This window comes from Maylandia zebra, linkage group LG12 (assembly GCF_041146795.1).
Source record: "Maylandia zebra isolate NMK-2024a linkage group LG12, Mzebra_GT3a, whole genome shotgun sequence".
Classification (NCBI taxonomy): domain Eukaryota; kingdom Metazoa; phylum Chordata; class Actinopteri; order Cichliformes; family Cichlidae; genus Maylandia; species Maylandia zebra.
In genome coordinates, this window is record NC_135178.1 from 36,939,550 (window position 1) to 36,953,800 (window position 14,251).

The 14,251-nt window shown below is 41.6% G+C and overlaps 1 protein-coding gene across 1 annotated transcript in view; it reads right to left on the bottom strand.

The window, feature by feature from the left end:
* LOC101479551 (SEC14-like protein 2) overlaps window positions 1–14,251 on the bottom strand; it is a 27,010-nt gene continuing 12,759 nt past the window's right edge. Inside the window, exons 3-12 of the mRNA XM_012920343.5 lie at window positions 9,063–9,106; window positions 7,418–7,480; window positions 7,106–7,294; window positions 5,865–5,960; window positions 5,725–5,785; window positions 5,566–5,649; window positions 5,366–5,472; window positions 2,217–2,356; window positions 1,273–1,442; window positions 1–1,197 (exon numbers count right to left, since the gene is read on the bottom strand). Coding sequence (XP_012775797.2) covers window positions 1,046–1,197; window positions 1,273–1,442; window positions 2,217–2,356; window positions 5,366–5,472; window positions 5,566–5,649; window positions 5,725–5,785; window positions 5,865–5,960; window positions 7,106–7,294; window positions 7,418–7,480; window positions 9,063–9,106 — 1,106 coding nt within the window. The 3' untranslated portion in view covers window positions 1–1,045. The remainder of the gene's footprint in view (window positions 1,198–1,272; window positions 1,443–2,216; window positions 2,357–5,365; window positions 5,473–5,565; window positions 5,650–5,724; window positions 5,786–5,864; window positions 5,961–7,105; window positions 7,295–7,417; window positions 7,481–9,062; window positions 9,107–14,251) is intronic.

Genomic DNA, 14,251 nt, shown 5'->3' on the forward strand with positions numbered 1-14,251 from the left:
TTACAATTATTCCATTTTTATTTCTGCACAGCTGTGTTAGTACAGCTTTGAGTCAGACTAACACGATTCACTCACTGGAATAGCAGGAATAATATATACTGTATATTTTACCAAACAAGAGGACTTATTATATTCATTTCTGCCTTCATATTTTTAGTCTTGGACTTAAAACTTAAATATTAAATTATATAATAAATTACATTAATGCAATTCTTTGAAAAACATTCAGATGAAAGCGTTTTTGTTTTTTTTTTGTGAATGCAAGTTGATTGTTAACACAGTCATGTGAAAAAGAAAGCAATGAGCTCAAGCGCAGCAGCAAATCTCCAACAGAATGCTGAAAAAGAAAAGACTCGTGGTGCTGCAATGGTCCGGTCAATATCCAGACCTCAACCTGACTGAGATGCTGTTACAGGACCTTAGGAGAGCTGTGCATAAACCAATACCTGCAAATGTCAACGAGCTGAAGTAATGACGGTGCTGAAGGTGGTTCTATGAGCTACTGAATGACGCGATTCTTAGTTTTCACTGCAGAGTCCTGTGAAATGTTCTTTTTGACATGACAGTGTGTGTTCAGGGAAAGCGTGATCACTAGAGGCACAGCTGATAAATGATGAATCAAAAAAAGGACAAATAGCACAAAATTTAGTGCATTTTGCAATAAATTCAAATATTTAGAGTTTTACTTTAATTTTACTGCATCTATAGAAAATACTTCCTTGCACATGGACAAAGTTTGATACTAATTGAACATTACTGGTTTCAGCTGTTTGTTTACACCGTATCACGCTGTGGTATAACCAGCTCATTTATTTGGCGCCTGTTTGAAACACCAGTGCTGAGTAAAGATAAAATGGGCTGAAAATCTGGGATCCGTGATGTCGGAGAGGAGAGTGGGTGGAGTTTCTAAATAGATGCCACATGAATACGAGTCACCCAGCACTGAGATATAACACTATTAATCCACACGACATGTTCAAATCAAGTATGTCAGGCTGTGCTTTCTGAGCGGCTAAACATCGCTGATCTGATGACATCATCTTTGTTATAACTGACTGTCGCACTCCACTTCCACGTGGTCGCCAGACTTCCCGTTGTTCTGCGCGGGCTGTAAATGATCAGGAAGCAGGACCTCAACACTGTAGCTGATGCGTTTGGCCTGGAAGATGCTGTAGGTGTTGTCGAATCTCAGCACATCTGTGGAGGACAGAATGGAGTATTTAGACAGTTGGGTTTAACATCACAGAAGCACTCGAACACAAGGCCACTCACAGACTCCTGGACGCTCACAGGTCAGTGAGCCATCCTCGGGTACTAAGTGGGCGTTGTATCGCTGACTGGGCACGATTTCCTCCATCTCAGCCGCCTTCTTCCATTCACCCTTTTTGGCCTTTTGAAAGACCCCAAATCCGATGTCTCCACCGTCACTGGCAAACTGCCACCTAACAGGATGTAAAAATGCTTTGAATTAGCAAAGCCTTTATTTTGAAAGCTAGACTGTGCTCTACAGTGGTACGGACGTTAGCCGTGGTTTCTCACAACCAAGATGGTGATGGCAGAAACGCTTGTCTCGAGGCTACACAATGGGACTTTAGAAACCAGTGAATGATGTCACTATGGTCTCACTACAGCTGGGAGAGGACGAACTACGACGGGGCACATTCTTCCCGAGCAATAAGTGGCAGCTCAGGTTGACTGGGACCCTACTCACTTGATTTTACGTTGTCAGCATGACTGTCACATGTTCAAAATAGCAAACCTAACTTTGTTCTGTTTCTTCTTTTGTCACGATTCTGTGCTTAAAGTTTAAAGATGTAGCTGATTTAATCTTCCTATTTTTCCAGCTGTAGCTTGAACAGAGACCCTTTTGGTTTGTCGTTTGATTTCTTGTGATATAAGTGAACAGAATAAGATCATTTTAAAGATATGGATTGATCTATTTCCCCATGCTCCAAAAATGGATGGCGTGCATCAACCTTTAATCGCACAATGAATGAAGTGAGTGACTTCACAACAAGCTGGCGTGATGAGCCATAATCATATCAGAGCTCTGCGGCTTTGAGTCACGCTGTCTCTGTAATGATTCTTTTTAAGACCTCTTAGCTACGGCTCATCGACTCCACTCTGAGAAATTTACAGACACTATTCTTTCTACATGACTGTCTCCTTTTGACAGGACCTTTAATCATAGACTCTGTATGACTTTTATCACTGACCTGAGAACGCAGCCGGGGAACAAGATCTCAAAGTCCACTTGCTCTGAAGAAACTCGGCTGATGGTCACAGACTGCTCGTAATCCACCTTCACATGGTCGCGCACGTAGTAGGAGGGAGGAACTGGTCCAACATGGTTTATCTGCAGCAGAGAGTCAAAAAAAACAGGCGTCAAATACTCACATAGACAATGAGTGAGAGGTTTGAGAGCAGAAAAGTGAAGGAAAGAAGAAAAGGCTTCACTTACTGTGCCATTATACAGCTATGAAAGCCTGTAAAATGTCTAGTTGTGCACAAAACTGGTAAAAATGTTATAAAGGAGCAAAGTGTTCTCTCTTTTCGGTTTTTCTTTTTATTCACATAAAGTCAAACCAATGATGTTCAGCGATTTCCCATAACAGTGCAATACAGGATGCAACCAGCAGAGGGCAGTGACTTCCTGGTGAGACCTGAGCTGCCTGTATTGTTGAATTAATGTCCATCGGTCCAGCAGGTGACGAGCAGGTTAACAGCACGAACAGACACAGAGCTCCCAACTGCAGGTCGAGGTTGAGAAAAGCTGTCACGGTTTCACAAAGTGTCCCGTAAAGTTTTCAGCTGCTTTTGGATGTCAGCTTTATTGTGGAGGAAGTCAAACTATTGTGTAACCACTTCTCTAAAGATCTTGCAGATATGAACCTTTAGATGATTTTATTTTATGACTGCCAGAGAAAAACGAACAGGTACAGAAAAGAAAGGCAGAGGCAAAGAATGAAAACAAAACTAACAGCAAGTGAGAAGAACATCAGTCTGATTCATTTACACAGTTCATACAGAAGGAGGAAGAGTGACGGGGAAAAAACCCTGTGAGGTGCATAAGGCGCTATGTATGTTTCATTTTGTTTAAAGTAGGTTTTTAAAATGAAGTAAATTTCTCAGATTTGTGTCCCCGACCACTCGGCTCCTGTTGGAAACAGAAAGTTGCATTTATCGATTTTCTCTTCTCTCCTTTTACACTCGTGTTGTTCCAGAGAGTTTTATTAGTAAAGCACTTAATAATCTTGTTATTTTAAAAGCTATATAAAAATGATGTTATCAAAGCTGTTTCAAAGCCACTAACTGTTTAACAGTACCTGAAAATAACGAGGCGTCATATCCAGAAACAAATCAGCACAAACTCTTAAACCTTTCTAGTTAAACACTCGTTCTGCAACACAACTACACTGGGCAGCACAAGTTCACACGTGGACCAAAATCAAAATAACACAATAGAAAATCAATGACACACAGCTAGCTAAAGGACAACTAGTTAAACACACAAGGTTAAAAAAAAGGAGAGAAAGAAGCAAAACATTTGAGGCTGAGCGTCTGTTCCCTTCAACGAAGTCAAAATGAATTTCTCTCGTTCTGTTCCTCATCTGTTCTCGGCCCAATTTTTTATCTACAGAAACAGTGACAAACACGGGTCAGTTGTGTCACCTGGAGCTGCGTCTACGGCTGCAGGACTACCAAAGCTGCTGTTTTCTGCAGGGTGAGGCCACTACTCGCTTCACAGAACATCTGACATCTACTCAGCAGGGGGGGAGGTTTAGCTGATTGTTTTTATTTGCAGGTCTGCAAACATATTATTGGTCATTCATTTTAGTGCAACACACAGGCCCTTTGTATTGTATCAAGAAAGATCTGCTGAACAGTTTTTTCGTGTGTGTGTAGCTGTATTGATTTATCCTGCAGCAGGCAGCCAGTCTGGAATAGCCCGTTCATCGTCAGTGACCTGGTTCATCCATGTGTAACAGGATCCCTCACACACAGAGCCAGCAGAACATTTTATGATTCAGCGTTAGTAGCCTGGTGGTAGTTTGTTTGGCTGTAGCAGGAGGTTATGTAAAACATAGGCAAATGTAAACCCACAACATATTAGGATGATATCAAAGCACAGGGGAAGCTGCTAAAACTGTAGGAGCACACGATGCAGATCAGTGAAGGGAAACTACAAGACGGGACTCGGGACGGTAAACTGGTGACTATTTCTGCGTCTACGGGAGGGCTGATTGGCTGTAGTTGGAGTCAGACGCTATCCACTCACAGCAGTTTTGAAAATTAAAGTTGTCACATTGCTTTGTTAATTTGAAAGCTTAATAAAAAATAACTCATTAATCTTACAATTTTCTGTTATTAACTGTGATTAATCGCCATTACTTGATCAATAGCCTGACTGTAATTACACTTTTCAACTTTATATTTAAGCTTGTAACAGATATTTATGCAACATAATGAAGTAAATGCAGAATAAACACAAAAAATGTGTATGTATATATATATATATATATATATATATATATATATACATACAATTTTAATCAGATTCATCACAGCGTTACTGTGGATTAATTTTGATTAATCACGATTAAATATAGTTCATTTTTATTCTACATTAATCGCATTTCATTTTGCATGAGCAAACAGACTCGAGAAAAAAGGGAAAATATACGCACTTAACATGTTTACTGAACATCTTGAACATTCACGTCTCTGTAAACATGGATCCACTCTCTCTGTCACTTTGTGAGGCACTTCAAGTCTTTGAAACGAGGAACCAAAGCTATGTAAAGCTTCTTTTCACCTGATTTGTGACCTCAGTGATGAGGTCCTGAGGAGTTTATAAACTTAGTTTCAAGTGTTGTGTCATCCAAATTAATGTGGATATTATATTATGGCCACAGTTAGAGTAAAACAGCTTTATAAGCAGAGAACGCTTTAGGGTGTGGCTGCATAGTGACTGACAAGTCTGCCTTCAAAACCCAAAGATGGCGAAGGGCATTGTGCTTAAGACTTCAAGACAGATCGTCCAATGAGTGATGTCAAGGTGGCTACATCCATCTTTTATATACAGTCTTTATCAACATGGGCAAAACAACTACAATAGAATAACAGTCGATAATTTACCCGGCAACCAAAGAAAACATCTTCATACTACTACAGCGACCGAGGCTGCTCTTTTAGAGATGTTGAGATTATATGCAGCAGATATATTAATGTCTTATGAGTGAGTCCAAAGCACTGATTGTAAATCTGTGATGGATATTTGTCGCCTCCAACTTTTCAGCCATTTTTAATTCAAAAACAAACTAAAACGAGCTAAAACAAGTCAGGATGCTGCAGCCTGACTCACCTTGTTGCGACAGCGAGGGTCTCCGTCAGGATCCGTCAGTTTACCCCCGTATATCACCGGCAGCTCCTCGGCATCGATGTGGTTCAATAAGACCTCCTGCCAGTTGGCTGTGTAAGCGGCGAAACCGTAACACTAAATTTCACTCTTTCGGGTGACGTCCTGTAAACAGGAGGTAGTGACATGCAGTGTTTTTGTCTCACCTCCCAGGATGCAGATCTTTTGTCGCGTGGCCTCACTCAGAAAGTGCTTGACGAGGTTGTAAGCCACAGGAAAGATTTTAGGGGCTGTGACAGAAAAAGCAGAAATCTGTCAATCGGACGTTCAGCTAAATTTGTCATTTTAAAAAAGTATGAAATCACCTTTGATAACAAACAGTTTCTTCAGCCCTTCTGGATAGTTGTCTTCAAACATCTGGAGGATCTGGTGCAACAGAGAAACATCAGCACCAACTTCTCTTCTGCTCTTTCTGCTTTTACACTACGTGCATACAAGTCTATACCTCTCCATATGTTTCTATAGCTGGTTTCCATAAGTGCTTCAGGCCCAGACCTTCAACATCGTAGATCATTGTGATCGACTCCACGTTTTTCCCCAGCTGCAACGAAACGGTGACATAAAGACAGTAAAACATGTTTTTAATCATTTTTAAAAAGTGGCAGAGATGCATGTTTACTGCAGAGTTAACAGTCAAGTTGCTACAAACAGCCACAGTGTGATTAAATAATGTTAGAACATTAAATAATTCAGTTTCAGTGACATCCAAATAAGACAAGCAGAGTAAAATAAAATGTAAACATTAGGACGCGATTATTTAGTATTTATAAAATTAATGAATTCATGAAGATTAAAGAATGCTAATTTTGAGCTAATTTTCAATAACTGTGATCTTAAACAGTTGTTGAACTTTAAAACAGCTGCATTAACTTTGATCCTTATTCAAATAAATTAAAGATGCAGTGCTGGAGGCCAAAGGGTCACCAGGTGGGGAGTTATCCCAGGAATATGGCAAACGTGCACAGTATTCAGGCTGGTTGATTTTCAAAATAAAAAGCCCAACCAGGAAAGATCCTGTTTCTGAAACACTCCTGGTTGTTCTGAAGCCGTGCAAACGATGAAACGATACCGTGCTATCGAAGATGAGGTGGGTTTGCGGGATTGGACCCAAACTAGCAAGTTTTTGTTGATAAATGGTCTGTATTTGTATAGCGCTTTACTTGGTCCTAAGGACCCCAAAGCCATCATCCACCCATTCACGCACACATTCACACACTGGTGATGGCAAGCTACAGTGTAGCCACAGCCACCCTGGGGCGCACTGACAGAGGCGAGGCTGCCGGACACTGGCGCCACTGGGCCCTCTGACCACCACCAGTAGGCAACGGGTGAAGTGTCTTGCCCAAGAACACAACGACCGAGACTGTCGGAGTCGGGGCTCGAACAGGCAACCTTCTGATTACAAGGCGAACGCCCAACTCTTGAGCCACGATCGCCCTCATAAAAATTCCCAGCTTCCGAGGGTACCCGCTGGTCCCTGTCAGCCTGCAGCACCACGGGCCTGTGGGTGCGGACGACTTAACGACTGTTAAGAACTAAAAGTTGAATCCTAACGATCTTGTTTTTTAACTGGTGAAAGACAAAATCAGATTTTGCACCACCTGAATGCAGTTTTGCTGCAGCAGAGCTTTGAGTTAATCAGATTTTAGTCTGAGGTGTGAACAGGAACGCTGCGTCTGCTCTTACTCTCTCCGACTGGAGGTTACACTCCTTCTGAAGCACCTCGCAGTCTCTGATCTTGGACTTGATGAAGTCTTGCTTGGAGGCAGACAGAAAGAGGCCCTTAGGATCTACGGGTCCGATGACATCGTACCAGATGGGGCTGCCCTCGCGGTCATAACCGCACATGCCTCCTGACAGATATTTCTCGATTACCTGCAAGAAAACCCCCATGTTGATATCAAACACTGCTTGGAATAGTAGCGAAGAAGCCGTGTCATTTTCTAAAAGTACAATGAAGCTACATTACATGTACATAAAACCTTTTTAGGGGGTTACCTCTGGTGGACGCCACTCAGTGATTATTGTGTCTACTTTCATCTGTCTCCTGAACTCCAAATGCTGGAAGAAAAGATGGACGCATGTTAGCTTCTGTTGTTATTGTTGTGCTTCTGTTGTCCTCATCTCTTATTGATTCCTGTATGTTTACTCTTGTTTTGCTCACTTTCCATCCTCCTTGTGAGTCTTTCTGTTGTCTGTGTGAGTACAGTTAACTTTTCGTTAACTTCCTGTTTTATTTGGTGCAATTCTCTGTCGCTTGCTACATTTTCACTTCCTTCTTCTGTTCTTTTCCACACTCTGTCTGATTTATTTCAGCTCTTTGCCTGAACCTTTCCCTCCATGCGTGTATTCAGTCTGTGTCTATGCCCTCAGTTGTTGTGTCTCCTGTTGTGCTTCTTGTTTGATTTTATGAGGCCATCATTGTGCAGTTTCCTGTTGTTTTTATTTGAGATAGTAACTGGGGATTGTTAGCCTCTGGTTTCCCGTTCACTTCTTATTGGAGTTTGTTTGTAACTTCTTTTTTCAAGATTAGAGGTCATCACTTCAAAAGTTATTAATTTTTTTTCATTTGTTATTTAGTAGTTCTCACCATTAAATATCAGCAGGGCTGCAGTTGAAACAAACAACTGTGTTACCCACATTAATAATCTGTCTCAATGACAGAGCTGAAACACTGAGAACTTTCTTTTTTATATACACAGCAGGGGTGAGGAACTCCAGGCCTCGAGGGCCAGTGTCCTGCAGGTTTGGATGTGTTCTTGATCCAACACAACAAGTCCTGAAGTTCTCCAGAGGCCTGGTAATGAACTAATCATGTGATTCAGGTGAATTGACACAGGGTGAGATCTAAAACCTGCAGGACACTGGTCCGCATACAGCATAAGAACCTGGGATTTTATTCAGATGCCAACTTGGAGTGAAACGTGAAGGTGGCAAACAACAGAGGAAATCTGCCTTCAGCGAAAACATGAACGCGAACCGGATCCTACCTGTAGCATTCAGGTTTGAAAATACGGGACATTTTCTCAGAGGTGTCTGATGTCATCAGGGGCTAAAGTGTTGGTTGACATTTATTTTCTCATTTCCTATCCTCCCTTCAGACTTTGCATAAAGTACGTGTGCATTTTTTGTTGAAGATGACAACTAGCAATGGAAGCAACACGTGAATGATTAGTAGTCGCTTTAATCCCTGGTTGAATCATGGTTTGAAACTGTGTTTCATAGAAGGCAACAATGATACAAACACGACAAATACAGAAACAGCAAATAATCGCAAACGCAGCTTCACATATTCTGCCCCTAGTGGACAACAGCAAATTTAGTCACTGTAAATCTTATCCCATCAATGGAAATGCTTCTTTAATCCTTTTTATCTACATCTTATCTCTTTGGTGGCAGTGATGACTCAGTTTATCCACAGCGTAAAATTACCACACTGCTCCTCTCTAATCTGGAGCCACTCCCACACTAATGAGCATTGTGTGCTGCAGCTAAGCGCATGAATGTCGTTCACTACATGGGAACGCATTATGGTCGTACTTTGGCTCGCGGTTCAGCAGTGCAATGCATTTCTAGAAGAGTGTTACATGTGGAAGCCCTTTAAAAGTCCAGGCCTACAAAACTGAAAGTCCACGTTTATTACCTTTCGCAGCATTGCCTCAGACTTCTGGATATTGAAGTTCCTGGCTGAAAAGGAGAAATAAAAAGCAATGATCAATGCTGAAATCCATCTTCTATTCCACATTGTAGAGAGATGAAGCTTGAATGGGATTATACAACAGGTGCAAATTAAAATGATAAAATAAGAGAGCGCAGAAAAGAGACAAGAAACATAATTTTGCTGCGATTCTTAAAATTTAGATAGTAAAATTTAATATTTTAAACAAATGTTTAATGCTGAATTATACAATGTAGGATATGTTACATAAAGCTAAAACCACTGCGCAAACACATGGTGCTGTAATTAAAGGGGCAGCTGGTGATGTAGAAAGGCTTTCATTTATATAAGCTTCCTCTGGAATTTTCTCTCATATTATTCCTAAATCTGCTTATCAACAGGAATCTAACGGAAATATTAGCAGGAATAATGGCAGTACAGTGCTCATGTTGGAACTATGTCATTCCAACTTTGGCCAAATAACATTAAAATAAATCGTGTAAAGGTGTCAGACACAACGAGCCGAGAAGCCAGGAGTTATTAAAATGTTGCCGCTGATGTTTTTGAATGATGGTGGCGCCATTATGCAGAAATATAAACCAGTCTCTTAAATGATCAAACTTTGGTCGGCGTGCAGCTCTTCTCCGTAACGCTGTCGGCATTAAGACCACGGTGTGAGTACGAGTGATGCAGGGCAGAGTGCACACACAGGCTAATGCTCCTTTTAAGGTGATTAGCTCTGCAGCTGACAGTCCGGTGGAAAGACACGACAGTGCTGTGAACCGAGACATCTTACTCAACCACTAGATTACACTGCAGCTAATGCTTCCCCCGGCACACTAACAGCAACCTTGAGGACACTCAAGCACAAAGCAGGGCCAGGATTAAGACCTGGCCACCTCTTACTCTGGGTCAGTAATGACATGCATGTCACCTTAATGGTCTGAAGTAACGGTTTCAACCTTTTAAATTTTAGATGACAGTTATTCTTTCAAACGCCACTTGGTCTATATGATATTAGAGGCCAGAATGTCCAAATTTACAGCATTGAAAACACAAAAATAAGACAAATGGGTAGTTGTCCACTTCATCAACCATCCACCCCACCATGCTTTGACACTGTTTGACACTTCACCCGTTGCCTGCTGGAGGTGGTCAGAGGGCCCGGTGGCGCCAGTGTCCGGCAGCCTCGCCTCTGTCAGTGCGCCCCAGGGTGGCTGTGGCTACAATGTAGCTGCCATCACCAGTGTGTGAATGGGTGGATGACTGGTTGTGTAAAGCGCTTTGGGGTCCTTAGGGACTAAGTAAAGTGCTATACAAACACAGGCCATTTACTGTTTCTGCAGATATCAGTGCCTTTGTGCGCATCAGTGCTGTTTATGACTGCTGCTTGCTAATGAACCTCGCCACGCTCTCTGGCTTCCTGTTTTCCATTTGCTATTTTATGTTGTTGATTGCTTTTCCCCGGGTTTCTTTCTTGGGTGCTTTCGCTCCCTGTCTGTCGTCCTGATCCTCTGCAGCCGTCTCCCACCTGTGCTCTGTTCCCACCTGTGTCTCGCTGCTTTCTAACTGACTGAAGTCACCTGGAGGTGTCTGTGTGGCAAAAGTGCTTCAGCGCTTCCCTTATGACCCCCTTTAGCAGAGGCTTCACAGGAGCGTCCTTTACCTTTACCACCATTAACCAAAGCTAATGATTAACGTGGCTGACAAGTGGCACACCTGTAAATGCTGGTTAATAGTATTTCTCACTCCAGGCCATAACTTGCCGTTGTGTTCTGAGCCTTCAATGAAAGGCTGGTAAAACCACAGATGTAATCGCAGCTCTGATGAAATCTGCTTCTTACATGAAGAAAGTGGATTTATACACACAAACAGTCTTTACATAAAGATTAGAATTATCCAATTACATTTAAGTTATACAATCACTTAATTCTAATGCCAGCTTTTAGAAACTTTCATTAATTGACTGCATTTGATAAGAAGTAATAAGGAGTAGTACTGGATCCTCTCTCCAACAGGAAGAATGAATAACATGATTAACCTCCTAGGACCTGGCGTCCACATATGTGGATATCACCTTTTGCGTTATTTAGACCAAAATACTCAATTTTGCTCTACAAGGGCCTGATATCCACTTACGAGGATGTTATAATGCTACTGTTCTATCGAAATTTTAAATCAATATCCTCATATGTGGCTCTCATTTTTCTTAGAAACAAAAATAAGGTTTAAAAAAAAATAAAATCTGGTAATTCTTTGTTTTTACATTCATCAGGACCCAATCAGCCCAAATATCAAAGAGAAATTAAAAATGCATGCCGTGGAAGAGTTCGGGTCTTAGGAGGTTAATCAGCTCTGTGCATCATGGATCTCTTTTCCTTATAAAATTCCTTATGAGCTCATGATGCTTTCCCTCATAAAAATATTAAGGAAAAGACCCTCGAGGTCATTTTGGAGTATTCGACTGCAGCTAGTCTGTCAGGGCTTCTGTTTAAGCTGCCTGGTGATCTCTGCACTGGATTCCTATTTTGTAGCTACTTCTGGGGATTCTGCTTGTACCAGTAAAGGCTCCTTTTTATGTTTCACATTTGGGCTCTATCCATGCACCTTCACTTCACAGCTCCAGACATTTTCAGCGTCGACTTTAGATGTAATAAAAGTTTACGATGTGCCTCATTACGGGTACAAAGCCTCCGTGTGCAGCTCATTGTCGGATAACTCTGATAGTCTCGCTGCTATCACTGGTGCATGCTCGCTAAAAAACAATGCAGGGAGATCAAACTCCAAAATTAAGCGATAATGTATTTGTGCACCTTACAGGGACTCTTACTGTTTACTGTTCTAAAGAAAGAACGCGTGCTAATATCAAAGGAAAACAAAATGTCATCATATGAACATGTTCCCACAAACGTGATTAACACTGTGGTCATCAGAAGAGGAAGTCTCTGTACAAAATGTTGGCGCTTGTGGTTAATAAAAGCTGACTCAGCAGACTCTGATGATCACAGGCTGAAGTGGTAACATTTTCTCTGCCATTTAACTCTCCTGCTGATCCTTGCTGCACTCACAGCACACAGACATCCCTGACTGGCTTTAATGGAAGTGATCGGGCTTTTCACATTTCTTCTCATTCCCACAGTATATGTTCTATTCTCGTTTATTTACCAGGAAACCAAGATGGAAGGTTGGTGGTTCAATCCCTGGCTCCCCCAGTCTGCACAGAATTTGATATTTTAATGGTGATCATGCGTCCTCACCATGTGCCAAGTCGAGCTATTTGCTTCACACCAATAAACCACACCACTGTTTTTCATCTAAAAGCTCCCGTCAGATGGGCTCTACAACATCTCCACCAACAACACCTCTGATGTTTAACGTTCAAATTGTGGCTTGTAATCTAAAATTCTTTGAGTGGTGTACAAGCACAACATAAATGGCACTCCAGGCCCACGTAAATCTGGACATTCAGATTATCGCAGACTTGCAGTTATGACCAGCAAACAGTGACGACCATCAATTACTACTAGAATTCGCTTTCAATCACTCATCCAGTTAATTTCAGTTATTTCTTTCTTTAAAAGCTACTCTAAATTATGTTTAGTGAACACTGAAAATAACCGGTCCTTTATTTTAAGCTAGCTATACGTTTAGTTAATTAAACTTGTTGTTCATAATTTTAGGAAGCTATTGCAACTTTTTATCCAGTGCAGTCTACCTACCAAGTGTAAAAACCCATGGTTTAATCTGAGGAGAAGACATAAATCCTTTTAAGGTTGCATCAGGAAGGGCATCCCACCTGCTGTGGTGAATTTGGTGAATAAGGAAGCAGATGAAAAGAGCTTTTATCCTCTACGTTTAGCTAAGACTATGCATTTCCATATTCTTAGCCAACAGCTTGAACTGCCAGCCACACTTTAATCAATATTTCCTAACTGTGTCATCCTCATAGTTTAACTACAGTACCGTGCAAAAGTGTCGAGCCACCCCTCATTACCTTATATTTTGTTAGGAAAATGGGAAACAGGTGCAGCATGTGTACATACAGATGGAAATATATGTAAGGTAAATATCGAGTTTTTACATTTCCAATGATCCATGATCTTGAAAGTCAATATGGTTCGACCAGGCGCCATCTTCGAGTGCTTATTCATTACTTTTAGGCAACTTTTCAGCTCAGATTTGTTCAGGTTGCATGCAGGTTTTTTCAGATTGGTTACAGATACAGAACTAATCTGTTCATGTACCCCATGGCACAAATACCTCCTGGGCTACTTTTGCCTCTTGGGAATCACTAAGCTGCACTGTTCCTACAGTGTGATGCTGAGCGTGACATAACTCGTATCATTTAGAGCATGCATTGTCCAAACAGACCTTCATTGTCGATGTTTGGAGCTGTGACGCTCAGCTTTCTGAGAAGCAAATCAGGCATTTCACAGCATTTACGCTCATTTAGTAAGGCCGACTTAAAGAGAACAGCACGCCCTAACCGCCAGTCTAAATGCTCATTATGAGACACTTCTTCATTGTTATCAAAAATCCAGGGAACTGAAACCTAGAAGAGCAGCAGACAGCCGTAGTGCACCTTTAATGCGATTAGCCGTGGATTAGCCTGATACACAGAGTGCTAGGCTTCTGCTTCAGGACTTAATCAGAACAAGGCCTGCTTTAATCGCTGCGCTTCCTCCAGGGTGCAAAACTACCACCTATTCAGACTCTGGATATCAGTTACACAATTTTTGTATTTATCGCTTATTTATTTGTCACCTTTTGGCAAAAGAACTTCTCCTCTCGACAGCAACTTTAGCAATCGTGATCTGATGGCACCGTTTTGCCAAACACATTTGCTTTGCAAAAAGAAGCTCAATAAACTCTCTATAGGCTCCCCTTGTTAGTCTGCATCGTGTTATTTTATTGTATTTATTCACATTTGTATATTTCACAGTGTCAGAGCTGACAGGCAGGGAGGGGCAGATTAGTGTGTGTGTGTGTGTGTGTGTGTGTGTGTGTGTGTGTGTCAAAATGTGAACCAGACGCAGACAGAAGGGTGGGGCCTACGGGGGCATTAAAAAGGGGTACAAGAAGACCCGCCTCCCCCTCTCTCAACGGTATAAGAGGTGTCGTGCTGAGTGCACATGTTGGTTTATGTGAGCAGAGTCATGAAAACACGTTGCTTC